Raw genomic sequence first — 22,345 nt, 5'->3', positions numbered from 1 at the left:
AATGGAACAGAACATTGGTCTGTTGTGGAATCAGTTTGTTCCATTTTTAAGTTCAGCTTCTCTGTGGGAGAGTTAACAACACAACAGAGCTGCCAAGCAAACACAAACAAGGATTTGTAAAGTGGATTTATTTTCCCAGAAACATCTTGACTGTTTACTTTATTTATTTACAATATTTCATTAAACTCTGCCTGAAGTTTGGTGTCGTATCCACAACAGTCAAGCGCCCAAATCAACATGTCTTGTTTGTTTGGGTGCTGTCCATGGTGCTGATCCCCACATTTATAATTCAATTATCAACAACAATGCAATGACAACCTCACTACAACCCTTTACGTGTTTTCCTCTCAGCTATAAAACAAGGTGCATTATTATTGTCTCTATTTGTAAACAATGTGACAATATACAATAGTCAGATGAGACACAGGAACACGTCACAGTCATGTTTTAAACATTGTCTCCAGCTATCAGTGCAGCAGGAGTCCAGGAGTCTGTACTGATTTGTTTTCAGGTCGCTAACATAGTTCCGTTTCTACCGTTCTAGACTCCTCCCCTCCTCAGAGTCGTCTGTTTTCACACAATCAACCTTTCACTGGAGTGCATCTCTAATATTTAGTGAAACTAATAAAGTGGCGACACGTTCCGTTTCACGTGACTGTCGTCCTTTCCTCACAGGACCGCATTTATGCGTGGTCAGGAACAGTCAGCAGAGCCTCCTCTGGGTTTCTGTTGACGTCCACGTTCTGCAACGACAGCAACGCAAATTCCATAATAACCATTATTACATTACTAATTATGAGCATGCTGTTAGTAAATGGTGGGTTCACGCTGGAAAAGTGACAACAAAAAAAGGGACACCATGCAAAATAAAGTACTTTTGCACATATTCATTTCATCAATACAAACTTTACATATTATTGTCTGTCATCAGACGTATGTAATGTACCACAGAATAGTTGGCAAAGATAAGTATCTATTAAGACAAATGTGTGCTTGTGGAAACTCACCCCTGGCCTCTCTCTGTGTGTGTTGACTGCTTCAATATTGAGGAAACATGACTCAACTTTACAGCCTGAAATAGAGGAGAAAGTCAGACTGCCAGGGAGAGATTTCCAGAGATGTGGAGATGTCACACATAGTAAGACGTTCACCACCTACCGTAAGCTACTGGAGTGAGCTTGAGCACTGTGTGAAGGGGGCATCTCAGATAAGGTAGCTCACCTTCAGAGGGGGGGAAAGAAGAGTATTAAGAGTGTTTGCGGTGTTGAAAACAACATGATATACTATCGCGTCACGGTATTTGCAAGCCTGGATTTCTGTACCTGCAGGTTTGTCTACAAAGTAGGCCAACAGGCAGCGAAATACGGCTTGGTGGCAGATGACCAGAACGTTTTCCTGCCTCTCCAGCTCCATGATCACCGGCTCTAGACGATGGACAAGGTCCTCGTAGGACTGGACAAGAGACAAAATAATTGAGAAGTTTATTCAGAATTTAACCAAACTTATTCTTATTTTACCCTCTCAGATACTTCAATGGTTGAATTTTTTTTTTTTTAAAACAAAGTTCACAGTGTATTCAGTGGAGTACTTACCTCGCCCTTTGGGTAACGATAACGATACTTGTCCTGGTCTCTCAGTGCAAACTCTTCGGGGAAATTCTCCTGAATCTCTTCGTAGGTTAGGTCCTCACATACACCCTTAGTTAGAAAAAGTAACTTGAACATCACCGAGTAAAAAAAAAAACTCTTTGTCTGATAACGTTTGAAAGCATCATCTATAAATATAAAATTGTCCTTGTATGCGTCGTTCGTTTGAAGGATTATGCTGTAGGATGAAGAGATGTAACTCACAGCGTCTATCTCATTCAGGGCCTTCCACTGCTCATACTGGACTCCCAGAGCTTCTGCGGTCTGGATGGTCCTCTTCATGTGGCTCGTCCACACCTTCAGGTCGCTGATATTCTGACTTCTGATGAAGGTCGCCAAGGCATTGGCATACTGGAAACAAATAGTGCAATTTGTACTCCACGAACTCTATCTGTATACTTATACTACAGAGGTGGAATGGAACTGAGTACATTCACTCAAGTACTTTTCTTTGCATGCCACTTCAGATTTCGGCTTTACTACATCTCAAAAGGAAAATATTGTTTTTTTACTTCATCTATTTTATAGCTTTAGTTACAAAAACATATGAAGTGCTAATAAAGTATGATGCTTTATCATAAATGAAACTACCCACCAGTATGTACAAGTAAAGCTGAATTAATTAAAGCTTGATTAATCAAAGACTATTTTCATAATTGTAATTTTTCATGCCAAAACAGTTCATCGTTCCAGCTTTTACAAATGGAAAGATTTACGTTTTTTTTTCCTTTGAATTGCTTTTTATGTATATATATTGAATAACTTTGATGTTTGGAGGTGTCATTCTGGGTCTGGCTCTTTCAGAATTTTTACAAACCAAACCATGAATCGATGAATGGAGAAAACAATCACCATCTTTTATGAAAATACTCATTAGTTAATAGTTCAAAATGAGCTCCGCCTCAACCAACTACAACAGTAAAATCCTGCTTTTACATTAATGCGCGAGTAATAATAATCTAATGATAGAATATGTAACGGTGAAACATGGACATTTTACTGCATTGAGTACTTCTACTTTTTATATTTTAAGTACATTTTCCTGATTATATACTTTTACTTAAGTAACATTTTCAATGCAGTGCTTTGACTTGTAATGGAGTGTTTTCTCTACAATGGATTAGTACTTTTACTTAAGTAAAGGATATGAATACTTCCTCTACTGGTATAGTGTGATCTACTCACCTTCTGTCCTCTCGGGGAGAGGCCTGAATCTCCACCAATGCGCCCTAACAGGTTGAGTTCGCTCTCTCCGTGGCGGCTCAGGAAGATGGATCTTGGTGTGACATGGATGTTCATGAGGTAGTAGACTATCCTGCTTTGAATGTGGTCCTTGACCTGGTTCACCAGGTATCTACTGCCCACGTCGAAGATCTTGATATAGGACAGCTTCCTGTTCAAAGTCGGCGTTGGAGAAAAGGCAATTATGAAATGAATCTGTTGGAAATTAAGGAGAAGAGACTATCCTGTGCACCATTTAGTTTCTCACTAATCTCACAGGAAGCAAAGCATTATGGGACTGTACCTGTCTTTCTCGTCGTCTATGGGCATGTAGCTGGCCCTGTAACACTCGATGCGCTGGCTGAAGTCTTCCAAGGCCTCATCTATGTCACGATCCGCGTAATCTGGACTCCCAAACTTTACTTGCTGGAAAGGAAAGACAGTTTTAGAAATTTGTTGAAAACACAATATCTCTTCAGCCTCTGCAAACATTTACATAAAAAAAAAAAACATCCTTGACTGACCTTAATATTCTCTGCAATGATTTTTGGGTCTTCACAGATTGACTCCACAAAGAACACCTGCACACAAGAAGTCATTTAAAAGTTCAGATTTATTATATGACTGAAATATATACACTTTTCCCACCTTGTGACCTTGTGCTTGTGTTTTTAATCTCATCCTTAAAGCAATAGTTTTACAGTTTTTTTTATTTTTTTTTACCTTTTTTACCAAGCTAGCTGTTTCCCCCTGCTCCCAGTCTTTATGCTAAGCTAAGCTAACTGCTTCTCTCAGCAAGAAAGCCTATTAGCATATTTGCCAAAATGTCCAGCTTCCACATGCATACTCACCTTGTAGCCTCTCTCCTTTGCATAACTAAGGATGACGGCCCTCCTCTCCCTGGTGGTGTTGGTAGCATCAAATACCTAGATGGGACAGAGCGTAGGTGTTATTGATCCATCCTAATATTGGCAAATAAAGTGCATTTACATTATTCATAATGACGGTTAACAATCAAGCACCCGAATTATAACAGAACATATGTCGTTGCACACTATGTCGACAGATTCTTTGTTTAAAAGGGCTGAAATCTCTTCCACAGAGGCTGAGATATCCTGGCTCCTCTCCATAAACACTGGGTCCTACAATTCCCATAATGCAACTTGACAATGCCTTTCATTAGATCTTGCCTTCTGGGTAAATATCTCTGTCTTATAAACTCCCCATCCACAGGCTTTCTGATATAAATTCGTAGCCTCCAAATCCAAACTTTAATGACCCTGATAATGACTATGACTTCATCAGGGTTATCCACAGAAGACATTATACAAGAGACTTAATTGGCTGAGTGGTACTCTCCAGACTAGTAAACTGATCTGTATGTGTAAAATCTGTGCCACTTTAATCTCAGTGATACCAGAGGAAATGGACAGTAAAAAACACACACACACACACACACACACACACACACACACACACACACACACACACACACACACACACACACACACACACACACACACACACACTATACATAATGAATCAGTGTGTTTTATTGTGATTAGAGGGACAGTTTCTGTTGTCCTCTTACTCACGGCTACTTGTCCCTGTTCCTTTGAGAAGTAGGCAGCGACGTCTTTGAGCGCAGCTGTCGCACAGGCCCTGAAAGAGAAGTTACACTCGTACAGGCAAAGGAGCACAAACTGCAAAAATATGAGTGAATGGGGAATCCGCCAGGAGAAATGGCAAATCAGACCACATAAAGCTAATAAGAACTAATTCTACTTACTTGCGGATCCTCATGGCCTCCTCGTTGTCAGGTTTAAAGAACTCAAAGTTCTTATAGATCTTGACAGCCTCTCTGCGGTACTGGCCTACGTTAAACACTGGTTGGATTAAGAAACAGGGAGGTTTTATAAATAGTTTTCCCCTTAAGAGCAACAAAAGCTTAAGGTCATTTCAACGTGTGATGATTTTATATTTTAGCTAACATTGAAACAGTCAATTCCTTGCCTCTGTAATACATTTTTATAATCAGAATTCAAGGATTTACTTTGAAAACTGACTTTTTGTAGGCACTCCGATCCAGTTGAGGTAGCGAGTGAGCTTCTTGGAGATGTACGTCTTCCCTCTGGCTGGCAACCCCACCATCACAATCATTGTGGGAGAGTTACAGAACTGAGGCACCGAGGCTGAGATGAAGACAAACACACAATAGCATGAAGCAATAGTTACTGAATGCTGCCGATGCTGAAATTGAAGCGATGTTGTTGCGAATCACTCAGCAGAAGAGCATTAAGCCTCGTGTCCTAAGGGTTAAATGAGAGTCACGTACAACTCTGTGAGGCTCTGTGCTGCAGGACATGTGTTGAGCGTGCCGCTGCCAAGGTAATCTTCATTAAGAGAGAGAATAAGAGCTCCAAGGTGCAGCTCAAATGTCTGCAAACTAGTGTTGTGAGTCACACGGCTTATCTGCCCCGTCTTTGGCAGCGCCTGGCACAGGAACCTGTCCAAGCAACCACCAACAAAGTGAAATCATCACTTAAACAAGACATAAAGACGATGACATTTGCAAATAGCCAAATGCACCCTTAAAGATGTGTAGAACGACGTTTACTAAACGGATGCTTGTCCTCCTCCTCCTCCTCCTCCTCCTCCTCCTCCTCCTCAGGGAGTCACATCTTAGAAACAACCAGAGCAGCACAGTGTACTGCGCCATATGGCCGACAATCACATGAGGAAAACCCTCTTAATCTCCCAGTGTGTAAAATGTCAGTGTGTCTTCACTGCAGGTGTTTCAACTCAGCTCAGCTTTACTCAACCAATGTTCCCAATACAACACCATTATTCTTCAAATCTAAGGCTTTGGGTTCAGACTGTCACTACGTTACAATTATTTGATAAGTTAAGAAAACAGAGGCACCGTTTTGGAATGACCTCTGATATGAATCAGCATTCTCTGCTCAGAAACTTCCACACGAACCTGCCAGAATTTTAAAGAGTTTGTGTATCTCTTAACCAGTCATGACAGAGTTCTCAAAAAAAAAAAAAATGCCCGTTTTCTGTAAGGCAGACTGCAGGGTCGCTTGCCAGTTAGCCGTACCCCCCCCCCCCAAAACAACCCGGGTGGCCCGTGAGAGTCCATACAGGGACAGGGAGAGCATCGAGGCGGTTCGATTATGAATGGAGTATGCTGCATCAGCAAAATGCTCAAAGGCCGACGTCAGACACGGAACAGAGAGCCAACTAAGACCTGGCTCGGTCCAGCTCGGCTGTCATCCCTCTTTGACTGACTCCTCTTTGTCCCTCAGACTGCTGCCTGCATCCCCCCCCCTGAACCGGACTGAGCTCAGTCCTGAAGGATTCAGAAGTCTGAAACACACCTGCGGCTGTTGGAAGTGTCTAAGCAAACACCAAAGCTTCATCTGAAACAAGAATGAGTTGACGTTGTGGCACAACAAACAGCAGCAAGACGGAACAGATAATGTTTCTTCTTGTTTTCAGGCTGAGTCAGGGTTTTCACTGCACTTACATCCTCTCCTGCGGTTCAGCTTGCAGCCCATCAATGGCACCCAGATCTTGAGCAGAGGAGTCTGGGTGAGTTTTTTCTGCTCTGTGTTGATCGTGAGAGCCATGGGGCCTGAGTGACGACTGAGGCTTTGTGATCTGTGTGCAATTGTGTGCTTCACTGAGCACTACCTACTGCAGGTCAGCTGACTGTTACTAAGGAGAAGTACTTGGTAGGCAGGAAGGGGGGGGGGGGGGGGGGGGGGGGGGGACCTGAGGCCATGCCACTTGCCTGCCTCTCAGTCTGTTTCAAGATTTAAAAACAGGCCCGAGGGCAGCTGCCAAAATCTCTGTGATGTCAGACGGCAGAGAAGCATTCAACGTCCACCATGCTGTACATCTGGTGACACGGCTGGATTCTCAGTTAGAGTAAGAGCAACAGAGTCATCTGACAGAGGTGGGAACCTCTCTGGAATTCAGATGAGCACACTCGGTACTGAACAAGCTGTGCTGTTTGTTTGTCAAACTGGTGTAGAGTTCAGAGCGGTGATTTTCCTTTCTTACCACTAGAGGGCAGTTTAAACCTAAATGTAAATCTGGGATACTGGAGGGTCAGAAAGGGTCAAGTTTTTGTTCAGGACATTTTGAAACGTCGTGTGCATGTGGAATCAGCTAACTCACCTCAGTGAAGCTGCCATTCATAAAGTACCACGGTATAAATAGGCCTATACTTAATGCCAAGTAAAATAACAGCTTTTAAAATTTGAATGCAGTCAAAGTACTCATTCTGTACATGTGTTCCTTTTAGAGAATATATCTCGCAAATACTCTATTACTAATACTGATACAGCATTTAAATATGGAGGTAATATTGACTATTTTATGCACTGTTGGGTAGTTTAATCTATAGAAATACATAATCTTTTACTAACTGATCATATACAAATGTGAACTAAATGTTCAACACCTCTGAAATATATGAAATAGCATTTAGCACTTAAAAAGGTGCAAAATTCCAAATTCAGATCGCCATGTTGAGAGCCATGTGGAGGCAATCCCTCTGCTCTTTAAAGAAATAGTTCAAGAATAGTTTGACATTTCGGCTTAATCGCTACCGACGGGCCAGATGAGAGGATCAATATCACTCATGTCTGTTTAATATGAAGCTACATTCAGCAGCTGGTTAGCTTAGCTTTACACAAAGACTGGAAACAACTAGCCTGGTTCTTATCAAAGATAACAAAATCTGAATCTAAAGCTCAATACTTAACGTGTTTTGTCTCGTTTCTTTAATCCGTCTTTATGCTAAGATAACCAGCAGCTCATAGTAACTTCACACAAGAATGGCATTGATCTTCTCATCTAAATCTCTGCCAAAAAGGAAATAAGCATATTTCTAGAAATATCAAACTTGTAGTACAGCAGCAATGTAATTTGATGCTTTTGAAGACCACATGTCTCCAGAGACATCAGCGCTCTGAGCAGATAATCTTCCAAACCAGACAAATACTGAACATCAGCTGTATCTTTTTTCTTTCTGTGTATAACACAAGAAACGTATCCTGCCCGATCCCAAGAGAAAGGGTCACTTAGGGCATAATGTCAAAACCTTAATGTCACTCTTTCCATTTAGCTCAAACAGGGATAATCATCAACCTGATTTTGGCCAAAGTTCAAAGTCTAACAGGCAGTTGCTCTTGAGCAGTGATAGCCACTAATGGTCCGTGTTTCCTGTTTTTTGGCATGAGCTCGACCATTTAGAGGAGGTACTGTATGTATGTGTTATTCTAATGGGTGTTTGTCTGGAAGGAGCTCAGCATGTCCTCCCAAACAACGGCCACATGGGGATTGAAGCTGCGCCTCTTCCTACTGCTCTCTAACTATTTCACACACACACACACACACACACACACACACACACACACACACACACACACACACACACACACACACACACACACACATGGAGTTTAAAAAAACAAAAACAAAGCATCTTTCTTTGGCAATCAGCTTGCAGAGTCTTATCTTAATGTGTTTTTATTTGAGGCGAGTTGCAGGACCTGGTTTGAACACGTGGCTCTTTTACGGTCCCATAAAGTCACAATGTTATCACTCATGCAAGCAAGCGTGCAAAGCATTTACTTCCTGTAAACAAAGAAAGTGAGGGGAATATAGAAAAGAAACAATGAAGTCCATCAAATGGCCGGCAACTCTCTTGACTTCCTGTCTATTTCTTACTATTTATATGTACCTGTGCAGTTGCTTCACTAAACAATGGACGTTACTGCATTGCTGCGTAAAGCTAACACTACATGGCACAAGTCTGTTTTTACTAGCATATCATATGTGTGTTAAACTCAGTCCGTTTGAACATATCTATGGCCTGCATGTATCCAGAGATGGGCAAAAATACATCAAAATGTATTTTTGATACAAAATACCCTTCAAATAAATGTATTCAAATAAAATACAAAATGCTGGTGCCAGAAAATGTAACAAAATACAATATATTTATTTTGGATTTAAAATATAGGAAATGCTTTTTTCTGGATTTTTCGTTTTCTCACAATTTGGTATAGCAGAGCATTCAGGTTTGGGATATATATATATATATATATATATATATATATATATATATATATATATATATATATATATATATATATATATATATATAATGTACACAAAGCTCTGGTGAACCCCACAAAAAGGAAGAACAGTCACAGAACGTCAGTGTAACTAAGCAAAGCTATTAAAAGACAACAACTTGATTATGTATATATTTATTAATGGGACTTAACAGCCCATAAACTTTGGCTTTGAATCAACAAGAAAATATTCATCACATATGAATAGCATCACACATTAGGCCTATGTATACTATAAAAGCTAAATATAGAATTAAAACCAGTTGTACACAGGTAAAGAGCCTAAATACATTACTGTACTGAGACATGTTGTCCACCTAGCCAACTGTAGAATGTATGAAATAATAAAACTAAGAATACTTTCATAATATTCCTTTTAAATCAAATAAATTGGATATTTAATGTTGTTTTTGTTTTTTTGAACAAATGGACATCTACTGTCATAGCCTGGCTAACTGTGAACTATATATTTATATTATATATATATATATATATATCTATATTATTATAGAAGATACAGCATAACTTGTAATACAGTGCAAGATTAGATGGTCAGACGTCTCTTGATAAGGTTATCATGAACATACAAGCTCCCAAGCTCCCTCTTCCTACAGCTAGCTACTCCACTGATAAGCTAACTTGCTAAACACTGGCTATGCACTAGCCTAGACAGCATGCTAGCGTCATTAGCATGTTAGCATCGATCACTAGCTTGATATTATAACCATCACCAGATCTGAAGACTGAACTCGTGAACTGTTTTTTGATTCGTGGAGAAAGTATTTTGAGTATTTTAAAAACAAAATTACTCCACTATAAAGTATTTTGTTACAAATTATGTTAGATTTTCTATCGGTCCTATCAAATACAAATTACAAAATACTCAAAAGTAATTGAAATACGTATTTCAAATACAAGTAATAGGAATACTGCCCATCTCTGCATGTATCACACAGTAGTAGAACCCGTCAATGAAGTACAAGTGCTCTTTAGTACTCATTCTGTACATTTGTTCCCTTTAGTAAATATATCTCTCTCACTACTCTATTACTAACACTGATATAAACAGCATTTAAATGGAGCTAATATTGTCTACTACTGAAGTCTATTTTTGTGTTGCACCCACTCCGTTTGAACATATCTTTGACCTGACGTGGATCACATAGTAGTAGAAGCCTTGCTGCAACGTGTCTTCCAGTGTGTTGTTTTGGCATGCACTCTGCAGAGGTAGTTTCATCTGTGAGCTCACCTGCGCTGTCACATCTGCGTCTCAGCCTCACATGTTCCAGCTGGGGAAACTCCATTTCTGCCCTATACTCCAATGAAGCAGCCAGAAGAGCGGCTAAAGACCATCGACACACTGGATTATGAGGTCTGTGGCAACAGGAGTTCTTAAAGAAACTAAACCCCTCTGCCAAAGTATTCTCAACCCACCCCCACCCAGCGGAGCCCTCTCTTTCCACGCCACATGTGACATATGATAGTAGCAAGACTGGGCTTGTCCTTTAATGTTTGCCAGGGCCAGAGTTCACAAGGTACACACATGGCGAGGGAGAAGCTGCACTCAAGAGGGCGAGTCCCAAAATGTGCAAAGGTCGACAAGAAGCCGATTGCCGTCGCAAGGGAACACAACATTCACGCTCACAGACCACAATCACTCACGGTGCATGTGCGGTTTGATGAACAGCAGTGAGGGAACTGTTGTCAGCTGTGTGGTGTCAGTGCATGGGGGGGGGGTTATTTGAGATGAAAACCCAAAGGTCAGGTTCAGATATGACTTTGAAGTGATGCACTGTATTATTTAATCTTCATAGTAAAGTACAGATCCATCATGGCGACTTTAATATATGTACTGCCCTTGTGAGACATATGGCATGTGCCAAATCCATACTAATTCTTTACAGTTCATAATACTAATCGGATTTCAATCAAATGACGATAATATTGTGAACTCACAGCAGACAGCATGCATAATAAACATGATCTATTTTTAGACATCAACATGTTTGTCCTACGATTTACAAGATCCTCTTTCTGAAGCTGACGCAGCGCCTGCAATTTGTTCATTTTTTTACCATCTGTGATTACTTCCTTAATGTATTAGGTGCATTAAGAATGTGCATCAAACTGTCTGGTTTGAATATACTTCATTTTCTCACTTATCCTGTGCGAACACACCAAAAAACATGCTTAGAAATAGTGACATCATTAGAGGCAAATTATGAGGCTTTGCGAAACTGTCTCTCGAGCCGCAAAAGGCTTTTTTCTAGAACTTTCTTCACATATGCAGTAGTACTCCCCAACACCTATGAATGTACTTTGATGTGGACGATGGATCAGTGGAGTTCCCCTTTAAAAAAAAAAACATTTCAAAAATGAACCTTCAATTAACCACGGTGGCGGTGAATGAATCCCTCTTTGGCACGACTTTAGCAATAACCATGCAGACTTTTGTATAACATGTGGTTCAAAGCAGAGAAAGGCTAAAGTCACCTGGTTAGTCAATGTCCCCAAACTCAAAGGTCCTCCACAGACATATGGGGACATTTTATTGATTAGTTAAAGTAGGAACTAAGTTACAAGTCAAACTCTGTACTCTTTGACAAAGAAACATAGTTGTTGGGATTGAATGCATCAGACCTGTTAGCACCTTTGTAATATATTTCAGTGAAATTCTACATTCCGGAAGTTTGTGAAATTAGATCCAGATGTTCTTCGGTGCAAAGAAGCAAAACAGCCTGAAGTGGGAGAAAAAAATGGGCGGAGGGTTTAGAGAAGACCTCTGCATGGTTGCATTTGCTTGGATAAACAGGAGGGAGAAACATAAAGTTATACATTGACTTGCATTTTTGACCAGCAGCTTAGCAGCACAGTTCATTGACTGGACACTGGATTCTTTTTGGTCCGAGAGAGAAGTCTGAGGTGAGGAGATATTTTACTAACAAACTGTGTGTTGCTGCATGAGTGCTCCGTTTGCTTTTTTCTTGTTGTGGACAATGTGTTTTTTCCTCTTAAGATTGTTCAGAATTTCATAACATAAACAAGCCTGCCTGTCTTTTATACAAGACGTTGCATCTTTATTATAACATTGTAACAAACTACTGATACTGAGAATAATATAACTTGTGTCGAAAGATTAAAAACCACCTATTTGTACATATTTCATGTCCCATTTAGCTTTAAATGTCATCTCAAACTGAATCTACAGTAAACCTCAGTCAAGTAGGGCATTTAGGCAAAGGTTTTTCTGTATCCTGTGTGCTGCATTTTGCAGTGGTGTGTAGTTGTGACCTAAATTACAGTTTCAGATGGCACAATAATTTTCAGACAAACCATTCAGACCAGATGAATCATGGATTTGGACAAATGCATTTTTTGTCATGTTACATCTGTTTGCTTTAACTTTAGTCTCCTTATTTTAATATTTTACATTTAATAACATGCTTAGCACACTGTTAAGACTTTGCAAAAATACTTCATGCTTTGCTAACACATGGCACTGATGCATGACACTTTCATGCATCATGTGCACAAGGACTTTGACTTGGTTAACTGGCGCTGAACATTAACAGTTCTGGCGAAAAGAGAGGAAAAAAAGAGACACTGAACAAAGAGCAAACTGTGGCAGATGGTCATTAAGAAAATATAGACTGTGAGGTGGAAGACTGAACATACCAAGCATAGATTCAAAAATATGAGATTTATGGTAAAGATTTATGGTAAATAAATTGTGTGAGGACATGGCCTGAGCAGCATAGCACAGAAACAACTCCAAATAAATGCTGATGTGGCTCCATGTCTGTGGGAAGAATAAATGGTCACTTTCATGATAATATGGGAGATAACGTGTGGATTTTATCTGCAGCTTACGTAAAGTATGAACTGCAAATATTTGTTCAGTAAAGTTCTGCGTCTCGCCTACAGTGATGGGGTCATATCCAGCTCTGGCATTCCTCCTGCTTTTTTCCGCCACTCTGTCCTCCAGTTGCGATGGTGGAAAAGTGCTGGTTTACCCCATGGACGGAAGCCACTGGCTTAACATGAAAATCCTGGTGGAGGCACTTCACTCTCAGGGCCATCAAATCACGGTACTACGTTCCTCCACCAGCTGGTACGTTTCTGAATTCTCACACCATTACACCTCCATCACCATCACCCAGGAACAGATCCAAAACGTAGAGAGCCAAGACTTCATGACGTCCTTCTTGAAGAGGTCAATAGAGATCCGTCGGAATAAAGGCACACTATGGGCAATTGTGGAATTTTATAGGAACCTTTTCAACATGATGGGGGAGAACCAGAAAGTCGTGGCAAATCTGATCATCAGCATCTTTGAGAATAAGACACTAATTAAGGAGCTGAACGAAACTGGATACAACATTTTTCTGACTGACCCGGCATTTCCAGGTGGAGTGCTGTTGGCACACCATCTCCAGCTTCCCATGGTTTTCAATGTGCGCTGGCTTTTCAATGGCGAGGCCCACTTCGCCATCGCTCCTTCTCCTCTTTCCTACGTCCCCCAATTGTTTACCGACAACTCTGACAAGATGGACTTTTTCCAAAGAATCAATAATGTAATTCGTCATAGCATATTGGTTTACATGTACTACTTTGTCTCAAATCCGCCTTACCAAGCTGTGTGTGATCATTATTTTGGACCTGATGTCAGCGTCATGTCCCTCATGCAGGGAGCTGATCTCTGGCTAATGCGGGTTGACTTTGTATTCGAGTTTCCTCGTCCCAGCATGCCCAACGTCGTCTACATTGGAGGCTTCCAGGGTAAGCCCTCCAAGCCCCTTTCATCAGATTTAGAGGAATTTATGCAGAGTTCTGGTGAACATGGGGTCATTGTCATGACTCTGGGGACCCTGCTGAGCGACCTCGGCCCTGAGATATCGGAGATCATCGCCTCAGCATTCGCCAAGCTCCCTCAGAAGGTCGTGTGGAGACACATCGGGAAAAGACCCATCACTCTGGGAAACAACACCAGGTTGGTTGAATGGCTGCCTCAAAACGATATACTAGGTCACCATAAAACAAAGGTTTTTGTCACGCATGGGGGTACTAATGGAATTTACGAGGCCATCTACCATGGTGTCCCAGTTCTGGGCATTCCTCTCATCTTTGACCAGTACGACAACGTGATACGTCTGAAGTCCCGGGGAGTGGCTGAGATTGTTGAAGTGACAACCTTGGATGTTGAATCTCTGACAAGTTCCCTGAAGAATATTGTAGACCCAGAGAAGCCATACAAACAGAATATGCTCAAACTGTCACAGCTTCATCATGACAAACCAATGAAACCCATAGACAGCGCCATTTTCTGGATGGAGTTCATCATGAGGCACAAGGGCGCAGCGCATCTACGCACTGAATCATATAAGTTGCCATGGTATGCCTATCACAGTCTAGATGTGATGGCAGTCTTTGTAGCATTTGGTGTGCTGATCATCGCGTTAGTTTGGGTCTCCTGTAGATGTCTCATGAGACGTTTGATAAGCACCAAGAAGACCACATCCAAGTCCAAGAAAGAATAGATAACCTCATGGAAAAAAATATATGTAATTTACAGTGGTACAGAATCTGCTGAACAACAACAGGAACCAATATACAGGACGTACGTGAATATATTAGGGCCTGTGTCCATATAGTGTCTTTCTGGCAGAAAAGGCGAGTGCTTCATCCAAGTATTTTATTGAAAAAGGGTTCTAAGAGAGCAAAGAGCACCAACGGGAGATGCTGGCCCACATTGTTTGTATGGATGAGGTTGCTTAATTTGGAGAAAAAAAAGAATTGAAAACAATTGAAAAAAAGACACTGGTGCTCAGAAAAAAAACGCTATATGGACGCAGAATCTAAATGGGAAAGTGTTGGAAAGTCTAATTTTATAATAGCTTTTAAGTTTTCAAATTATTTGCACTATCATCTATTGAACCGTCTTTTTTTGTCAAAAAAAAACAAACAAACAAATAATGTTGTGATCTTTGCATATTTCACGTAATGTACAGTGATTGAAGTGCATCATGAATTAGTTTTAAAATCTTATGCTTTTTCCTTTTCTGGTCACTAATTATCATGCCTGTGAAAAGTCACAAATCACATCTGACGAGCTTGCTGGAGTCGTCGTCTGAGCTGAGAAGGTTGAGAGCACTCACTGCATATCCTCTGTTTAAATAGATCTCTTGACCAGAGATTGAAATTCTTGAATACATGATAAGAGAGAAGAGAAAAACTAAAATGTAATTGTCAGTCAGTGTACATGTAAGACTGTGTTTCAGGTAATCTTCAACAGACTGTAGATGCTTTTGGTGGTATCAAAACATTTCCCAGGTTTGTTTCCAAATGTTTTGCTGTAACACATGTCTGGAATGCTCACCACCTGCCAAACCATGACCCAAGGAACCCAACGCTGACATATGAATTCAGGTTGAGGAGAATCTTGGTATCTTGCAGAATACATCTCCAAAGATCAATTTACTCTTTATAAAGTAGTTATCATCATAAATGGGTCCAGGGTTGAGATAAACACATTGATTATCTTAAGGTTCTTCCATATCTGCTACAAAGGCATTAATCTCCAACCCATTAGCAACCAGACCCACGATTAGGACGAAAGACGATGCGTTTCTCCCTCTCAGACATCACTGTATTACAGAATAGATGCTCGGAGATGTCTTAAATGGTTGAATGTAAATCAACTTTTATTGTCACACACAGCACAGCACATTTAGCGTGTGCATTTAACCATTCAAGTATATCAGGAGTAGCGGGCAACTACTATACAGTGCCCAGGGTACCTTGCACCTTGCGAACTGGTACCTCTGTAGCTATCAGTCCACAGTCCGCACTTGGTCTGAACAAGCAACCATTCGGTTACCGACGGACTGAGCTACCGCCCCAAAGGCAAAGTAATTTAGGTGATTCTTATTTAAAGGTTGCTAACAGCAGTAACAATGGCAACAGCACTGACAGAGCTAACATTGTTCCCCCGTGGGTGAAGTGGAGGGTGGGCACGACGCTTCTGTGTTGGTTGAGATGGCCGTTTCAGCTGTAACTGCCGAATGAGAGCGGTGCAGAGCGGCAGCCGTGAGCTACCCAGGTGCAAATGCACTTTAAGGCTAGCTTGGCTATGTAGACATAGAATATTTTCCTCTATGTTTATGATGATTCCTAACTCTTCCTCTTTTCTGTGTGAACAGAGTGAAAGAAACTGTGAGTGGATGCATGCCAGCGTCAGGGTTTTATTTTTTAAACGTTCAACAGTTTTGTATTTGGCTGTTAGAAGCTTTTGGGGGGAAATTAAAACTCCTGATAAACCAAATCCTACAAAACTAAAAGATGCAAGCATGTCAAGTCTGTGAAATTATGACCTTGTCCATTAAAAGGACAAGTCTGATCATACTAACACCAACAATGACCTGAAGCCTAATATATATATATATATTGTCTCTGTGTCATACAGCTCCATTGTTGTTCAAAAACAATTAAAAACACAATGAGTCACACTGTTGCACTGCGTGACGTGTTCCTTCATTAACACACACACACACACACACACACACACACACACACACACACACACACACACACACACACACACACACACACACACACACACACACACACACACACACAGTAGTTGTTTTTTTGGGTCAAAAACACCATCCTGCTGGCCCAGAACTGGAGAACAGAACTGGAGAACAAATTGTCGATTAATCCACGGTTAAATATAGTCCCCAACAAATGCACCTTTTACTCCAGTTTTAGTAACTTTTGATCAAAACTACAGCGCCCAGCTTTTTGAGGAAATTGTTTAACAAATAAAACACATTTGTGACCAAATTTGCTTTTGTTTTTTTTAAGTTTTACAGAACAAATGGGCTTTGTGTTGAGTTTGTGGTGGTGGAGAAAGCTGCAGCAGCAAACAGAGTTGGCATGAGTATCAGAGTTCTAGTGATTAGTGTTAGATTATAATGGCCACAGAACATAGCAGGATGTTACAAAGCCACAGCGCAGTGGAGGAAGCAATGATTGTGAAGCACGGCGTAGAGTAATTACCGCAAACTAGATGTGATCTTTATCACTTCAGAAAACTGTTGTGACAGAAAACAGAGACACACCGAGAGCTGGAGTTGATCTTAATTGCCCTTTTTTATTTGCAAAATGTGTCGACAATTGTAACTTAAGAGATAACAAAAAATATTACTGTACAGTAAGCAAAACGTAAGAGAACAACTAACAATTTCATACACACTGCAGTCAATTCACACCACTAGTTGTGATGGACAGCTGCATGCTGTTATTTAACAGTTAATGTTAACGTCTTAACTCTTATTCAACTTCATCTGCAGTTTGTGGCACAGGCACACTGCCGGAGTTTGCCAGATTCGAGCGGCTGAATATCTGACGAGCTTGCTGGAGTCGTCTTCTGAGCGGAACAAGAATATCCTCATTTCCATGGAGGTAAACCAGAGGGTTGAGAGCACTGTTCAGACACACAAGGCCACGACAAATCTGATGAGCAATGAAGACTCCATTAAACCACTCACGGCATAGCTTCTGTCTGGACAGAACTCTTGACCAGAGGTTGAGGTTCTTGAATACATGATAGGGGACGTAACAGACAGAGAAGAGAAGAATCAAGATGCACAACAACTTCAAGCATCTCTGTTTCAGTACCGTGTCAGTGGTTTTTGTGCGGCAGAGAAACACAATCACATGTCCGTAGCAGCCCAGTGTGATGAGGAACGGGATGCAAAACCCAGTGAGGGTCATTCCAAGGCTGTATTTCAGGTAATCCTCAACATAGTTCTTGTTGGTGGTATCATAACATTTCCCAGGCTTGTTTCTGAATCTTTTGCTGTAGAACACGTCTGGAAGACTTTGAACGGTCACCAACAGCCAAACCATGACTGAGATCCCCACAGAGTGGGTGACAGTTATTCTTCCCTTCACTCTCATTGGGTAGACAATAGCCAGGTACCTGTACACACTGATACAAGTAAGGAACCCAACGCTGCCGTATAAATTCAGGTTGAAGCAGAATCTTGTTATCTTGCAGAATGCATCTCCAAAGATCCATTTACTCCCCATGAAGTAGTACACCACCAAAAACGGGAGCGTGAGCAGATACAGAATATCTGCAAGTCCGAGGTTGAGAACAAAAACATTGACGTTACCCAGTTTCTTCCAGTTCTGCAGCAAAGACTTCAACCCCCATCCATTAGCAACCAGACCAATGATGAAGACTAAGATGTAAACAGGAGGCAGAAATCTGTGTTCAAAGTCAAAGCTGATACGAGTACAGGAAGATTTATTCATTCTGTCTTCTGGAACGTAGTTAGAACAAATCTTTCCCTCGGTGGACTGTCTAAGCTTATGAGAAGTGTAAGAAACTCTGACCTTGTTTTCTTTCGAAGACAACTTCCCGTTTGAAACACCGCGGTCTCAACTGTAGGTGTGAGATTAAAGAGAATCTCTACTGTATATCACGTGGGTGTGGTCTCTTTCTCTGGTGATTTCTAAAAGCAGACTTTTTTTATTGAAGGTATTTTTTTAAATTCATATGGCAGTGAACAGACAGTGAACATGGTCTGCTAAAGTCTAAAATGTTCTTCTTCCAGTATGTCCCTAATGTACAGTTGCACTTTAGCACACACCAGGTGCACGATATTATTTATGAATTACCAATTTAGGTGACGCAAGAAAGCTTCAACCGTCACACAAATGAAACGATAAGAGTCTCCCTCTAATGGTAGAAAAAAAAACTTTTTGAAAAATCAATATAGAATATTGAAATTTACAGATTGAGTTAAATTATATCAATTGATCAAAACGTTTTACTTTTTATATGGAGAAAACACTTTGACAAACACAAATCAGAATTATAACACAAACAAACATAGAAACTTGTTATCATTTTGATACTTTATTCTTTGTTCATCTTTTATGGCTCACCGATTCACTAAAGTATAACTAATACCATTGATAAAAGCTTATTGACTATGCAAAATTAAAAATTAAAAAACACCTAAAATATATACATACACATACAAATCAGTGCAGGAGAGTTTGGAAGCTGAAGACGTGTATAGACTTTTTAACGATATGCACAGGCTTGTTTTTAAGTTTAGGGCTAGTCTAAAACTAGTTGTCATGGTCTAAATAAGCAAACTGCAAAGACAAGAGTCTACAGCCACACTAGCTGCTCTGTGAGGCTGTAATGCTCTTTATGAAGAAAAAAAAAAAACACAGATAGATGAAAGTCAAGGTTTTTGAAGCAGTTGTAAGGTTGATGTAAAAATTGGCCAGAAGGTGGTGTCAAGATCAAGGGTTTAAGCTAACTTATATCAAAGGTTTGTCAGGTTATGAGCTCAAAAGTGACAGATGTGTGTGCGGCAGTGCAACATTGTTTCTCTATGTCTTTGCGAGGGTGCAGGTCATTATCTGTAGTTTTGAGTGAGCATATATATATATATATATATATATATATAGACATTTATCAACACAAAATGGCCGTGCCAAGTTCTTGTTAACTTTTAGAGAGAAGCAATAGAAAGCATCCTGACTGGAAACATTACAAACTGGCATGGGATGTGCACGGCCCAGGACAGGAGGGCTCCACAGCCGGTGTTTGAAACCCATCGTTGGCACCCATCCACCGAGGATCAGTGATATTGGTGAGAAGAGAAGAGGAGCCCCCGAAGAGCTCAACGTATTTTAAAAGACGATACCCCCGAATGGGACCGCAACTTGCATTACGTTGTGCAACCCTGTTGAGCAATCACATTAAAATAAGCTATTAACCTTGATTATAGGCCCAGGCTACAGTATGAGCATGAACAAGAGACAGATAAAAGGAAAAGGAACATTTTAAGAAAATTACACAATGGTTCTGCTGCACTAGCAGCAGTTTCACTAACCCAGTTTGGTGAATGATTTGCACTTTGGAGTGTCATTTTGCAGAGGATCTGAATACGTCTCTTTAGTTCTTAAAATGCTCCACTGTTAGCTATTTGCTAATTGTCTGTCAGCCTTTGCTGATTGGCAGGTAATGTACAGCAGATTATCAAAAGGTTTTTCTCTAGATAGATAGATAGATAGATAGATAGATAGTAACTTTATTGATCCCGCGAGGGGAAATTATTTAGTTGCAAGCAGCAAAAACTACAGCAAAAACTAATAACAGAGTTGTTGAGAACAGTGATAGTAAACCACAACTGTAAAGTTGCAAACCATGAATACAAAACAATGACTTGAAAGACACTTAAAACGCTCCATAGAGTTCTGAGGAACTGCAGAGTCGCAAATACAATGGGTGACTAAATGCACAACAACAACATTTCTACTAGTACCTGTTCCACGGTTGATTACCAGTTTGGCAAAATAAACTGTTGAGCTCAGCCAACATTGCAGTAATGGAACATGGCTAATGGCAAGAAGGCGCATCGCACTGCAGAAATGAAAAACAACCATCGTCGTCAATGAGTGAAAGAAAGAACGAATAAATAATCCTGTGCGACACAAGGACTCACGCGGCTGCGGTGAGGCAGGTGGTAACATTACTCATACGAAACAAAAAGGGCGAGAACATTTTGAAAGAGGCCGTACTCCGGAGTCTACTTTCACGGCGTGGTTTATTGGTATGTGGTCGCGGAAAGATGAACCAATAGCTAACTAACTAAAGCAGAGGCTTCCTTTTTTAATGCGACTGATAAATAATAGCAGTATTCTAATTCATTCTAATTGCACCTTTAAAATGGCACAGTTTAGTGTGGGGTGCTGAACTGATTCTAACTGGGCAGGAGAGTGAATATTATATTTCTCATATTTGTAGGTAAGGAGTATTGAAAAAAGAAATCAGCACAAATAGTGATCGTTGAACCACCAGCACATAACAAATGACTACCCTGTACAATCTGAGAATCCTGTTTTGGAGCCAAACCAGCAAGTTACCTTCTGAATCAATAACTTGCAATACCTCATTTACCGCACTCCTCCACGCACACGGCCACTCTCTCAAACACAATGGCCTTCCAAATAAAATGATAAGATGCGTGGCTCGGGAGCCTGTAAGACAAATGGCTGCTGGTGAAATAATACACACATTCAGTGGTAGGTGGTACTCACCAATCCATGACATGCCACCTCTAGCATGGGCAGAGGAAAGATGCAGAATGGGAGACATCAACAGTTCAGACCGAAGCTGCAGCAGCTGGGAGACATCTGCTCCTCACAGGACAACTTCCTGGTCTTTTCTGTCAAATGAAAATGTCTCCTCAGTTACTAATGCTACCAGCAAGCTAGTTTTATCTTTATCTTAGCTCACACAAATAGATAACACCTGTGGTCAAATGTAACCAAGTACATTTACTCAAATACTCTACTTTTCCTTTTTTTTTAAATCATATTTTGATTTATCTGAAGTAACATTACTTGTTCTTTAGTAATTGAATTTGATGCTACTTCATACTTCGTCTCCACTACATTTTGGACGCAAAAGGTTTTACTCCACTACATTTACTTTAAAGTTACTTTTCAGATTTATTATAATATATAAATCACCTACAAATTCTGATATTTCTAGGGACAGGTATTGGAAATTAGCAGTGGCTAAAAATGATACACTGTATTGGAAAACTGTTAAAGGTAATAAAATATATTACAAATGTAGTTACCCAGCAGCAGAAAAAGTTATTAAACTGAGCGCCACCTTTACCAGCAGCAACATTAAACTGATGAACACATTATCTGATTCTGAAATGATTTATGCATTCTGAGTACTTTTACTTTCACTCATGTTACTTTAAGTATATTTTGATGCATTTCTACTACTTCTTCCAAACACACGCTTTATACATTCAATATGCAGTAACACATGTGCTAGCACTGTGCTAATATCGCTATGCTAATCGCAATTGACTTTTTTTTTTTTTTTTTTTTTCAAACTGCATCGAATCGGCCCAGCATTACTAAAACATGCACCTGTATTTACCTTGTGAAGACAGCTACTAGTCCCCATCCAGGTGATGTGACTCTGCGTTGAACCACTTTAGCGACATACTCTGTGGGGATTTGGTGACGTTTGCAATGTTTACATGACTGCGCCTGCGTGTGATTGGCCAGCGGCTTCACGCCCCTCTACCTTCGATGGCAGGTGAACGTCTATGACAACAGATAGTATATGAATAAATACATGTAAATACAGACCATATTATGTTTTAAAGGGTGTAAACTGTGAGATAGCCACATTGCTTTGTATGTGCAAAGCAAACAAACTGTATTTAAAACAACTTATTCAAATTGTTTCTAACATTCATTTGT

General features: G+C 40.4%; 2 protein-coding genes and 1 pseudogene across 4 annotated transcripts; 1 reads left to right on the top strand and 2 right to left on the bottom strand.

The window, feature by feature from the left end:
* Positions 1-108: 108 nt before the first annotated feature.
* Positions 109-22,129, bottom strand: pfkfb1 (6-phosphofructo-2-kinase/fructose-2,6-biphosphatase 1). 3 transcript variants are annotated; one of them, XM_068732733.1, is made up of 15 exons: positions 22,017-22,129; positions 21,152-21,279; positions 4,934-5,059; positions 4,657-4,753; positions 4,463-4,529; positions 3,719-3,793; positions 3,392-3,448; positions 3,172-3,293; positions 2,832-3,039; positions 1,851-1,997; positions 1,593-1,697; positions 1,323-1,452; positions 1,159-1,221; positions 1,008-1,072; positions 109-743 (listed from the first exon to the last, which is right to left on the bottom strand). In XM_068732733.1, exons 2-15 carry the CDS (start codon positions 21,207-21,209, stop codon positions 684-686), a joined length of 1,380 nt encoding a protein of 459 aa, XP_068588834.1. In that variant the 5' UTR covers positions 21,210-21,279; positions 22,017-22,129; the 3' UTR covers positions 109-683. The 3 variants fall into 3 exon arrangements, with proteins under 3 accessions (XP_068588834.1, XP_068588835.1, XP_068588833.1); XM_068732734.1 differs by lacking the exons at positions 21,152-21,279; positions 22,017-22,129 and adding an exon at positions 10,272-10,489; XM_068732732.1 differs by lacking the exons at positions 21,152-21,279; positions 22,017-22,129 and adding an exon at positions 6,400-6,532.
* On the top strand, positions 11,884-16,458 carry LOC137889102 (UDP-glucuronosyltransferase 2A2 pseudogene; annotated as a pseudogene).
* LOC137889104 (P2Y purinoceptor 1-like) lies at positions 17,155-18,460 on the bottom strand. The gene has a single exon (XM_068732735.1). It carries the CDS (start codon positions 18,341-18,343, stop codon positions 17,354-17,356), a length of 990 nt encoding a protein of 329 aa, XP_068588836.1. The 5' UTR covers positions 18,344-18,460; the 3' UTR covers positions 17,155-17,353.
* Positions 22,130-22,345: the final 216 nt, after the last annotated feature.

This window comes from Cebidichthys violaceus, unplaced genomic scaffold (assembly GCF_023349555.1).
Source record: "Cebidichthys violaceus isolate CVI_PGR_0920_01 unplaced genomic scaffold, fCebVio1.0.p SCAF_6, whole genome shotgun sequence".
NCBI lineage: Eukaryota > Metazoa > Chordata > Actinopteri > Perciformes > Stichaeidae > Cebidichthys > Cebidichthys violaceus.
The sequence above is the reverse complement of the archived record's forward strand: the minus strand, read 5'-3'. Positions and strand labels throughout refer to the sequence as shown.

Coding starts and splice junctions, on each gene's coding strand:
- pfkfb1 (XM_068732732.1), bottom strand. CDS start 6,502: ATGGCTCTCACGATCAACACAGAGCAGAAAAAACTCACCCAGACTCCT. Junction 4,754..4,933: donor GATCGGAGTGCCTACAAAAA/GTCAGTTTTCAA, acceptor TAATCCAACCAG/TGTTTAACGTAGGCCAGTAC. Junction 1,698..1,850: donor CCCTGAATGAGATAGACGCT/GTGAGTTACATC, acceptor TTTCTAACTAAG/GGTGTATGTGAGGACCTAAC.
- LOC137889104 (XM_068732735.1), bottom strand. CDS start 18,343: ATGAATAAATCTTCCTGTACTCGTATCAGCTTTGACTTTGAACACAGA.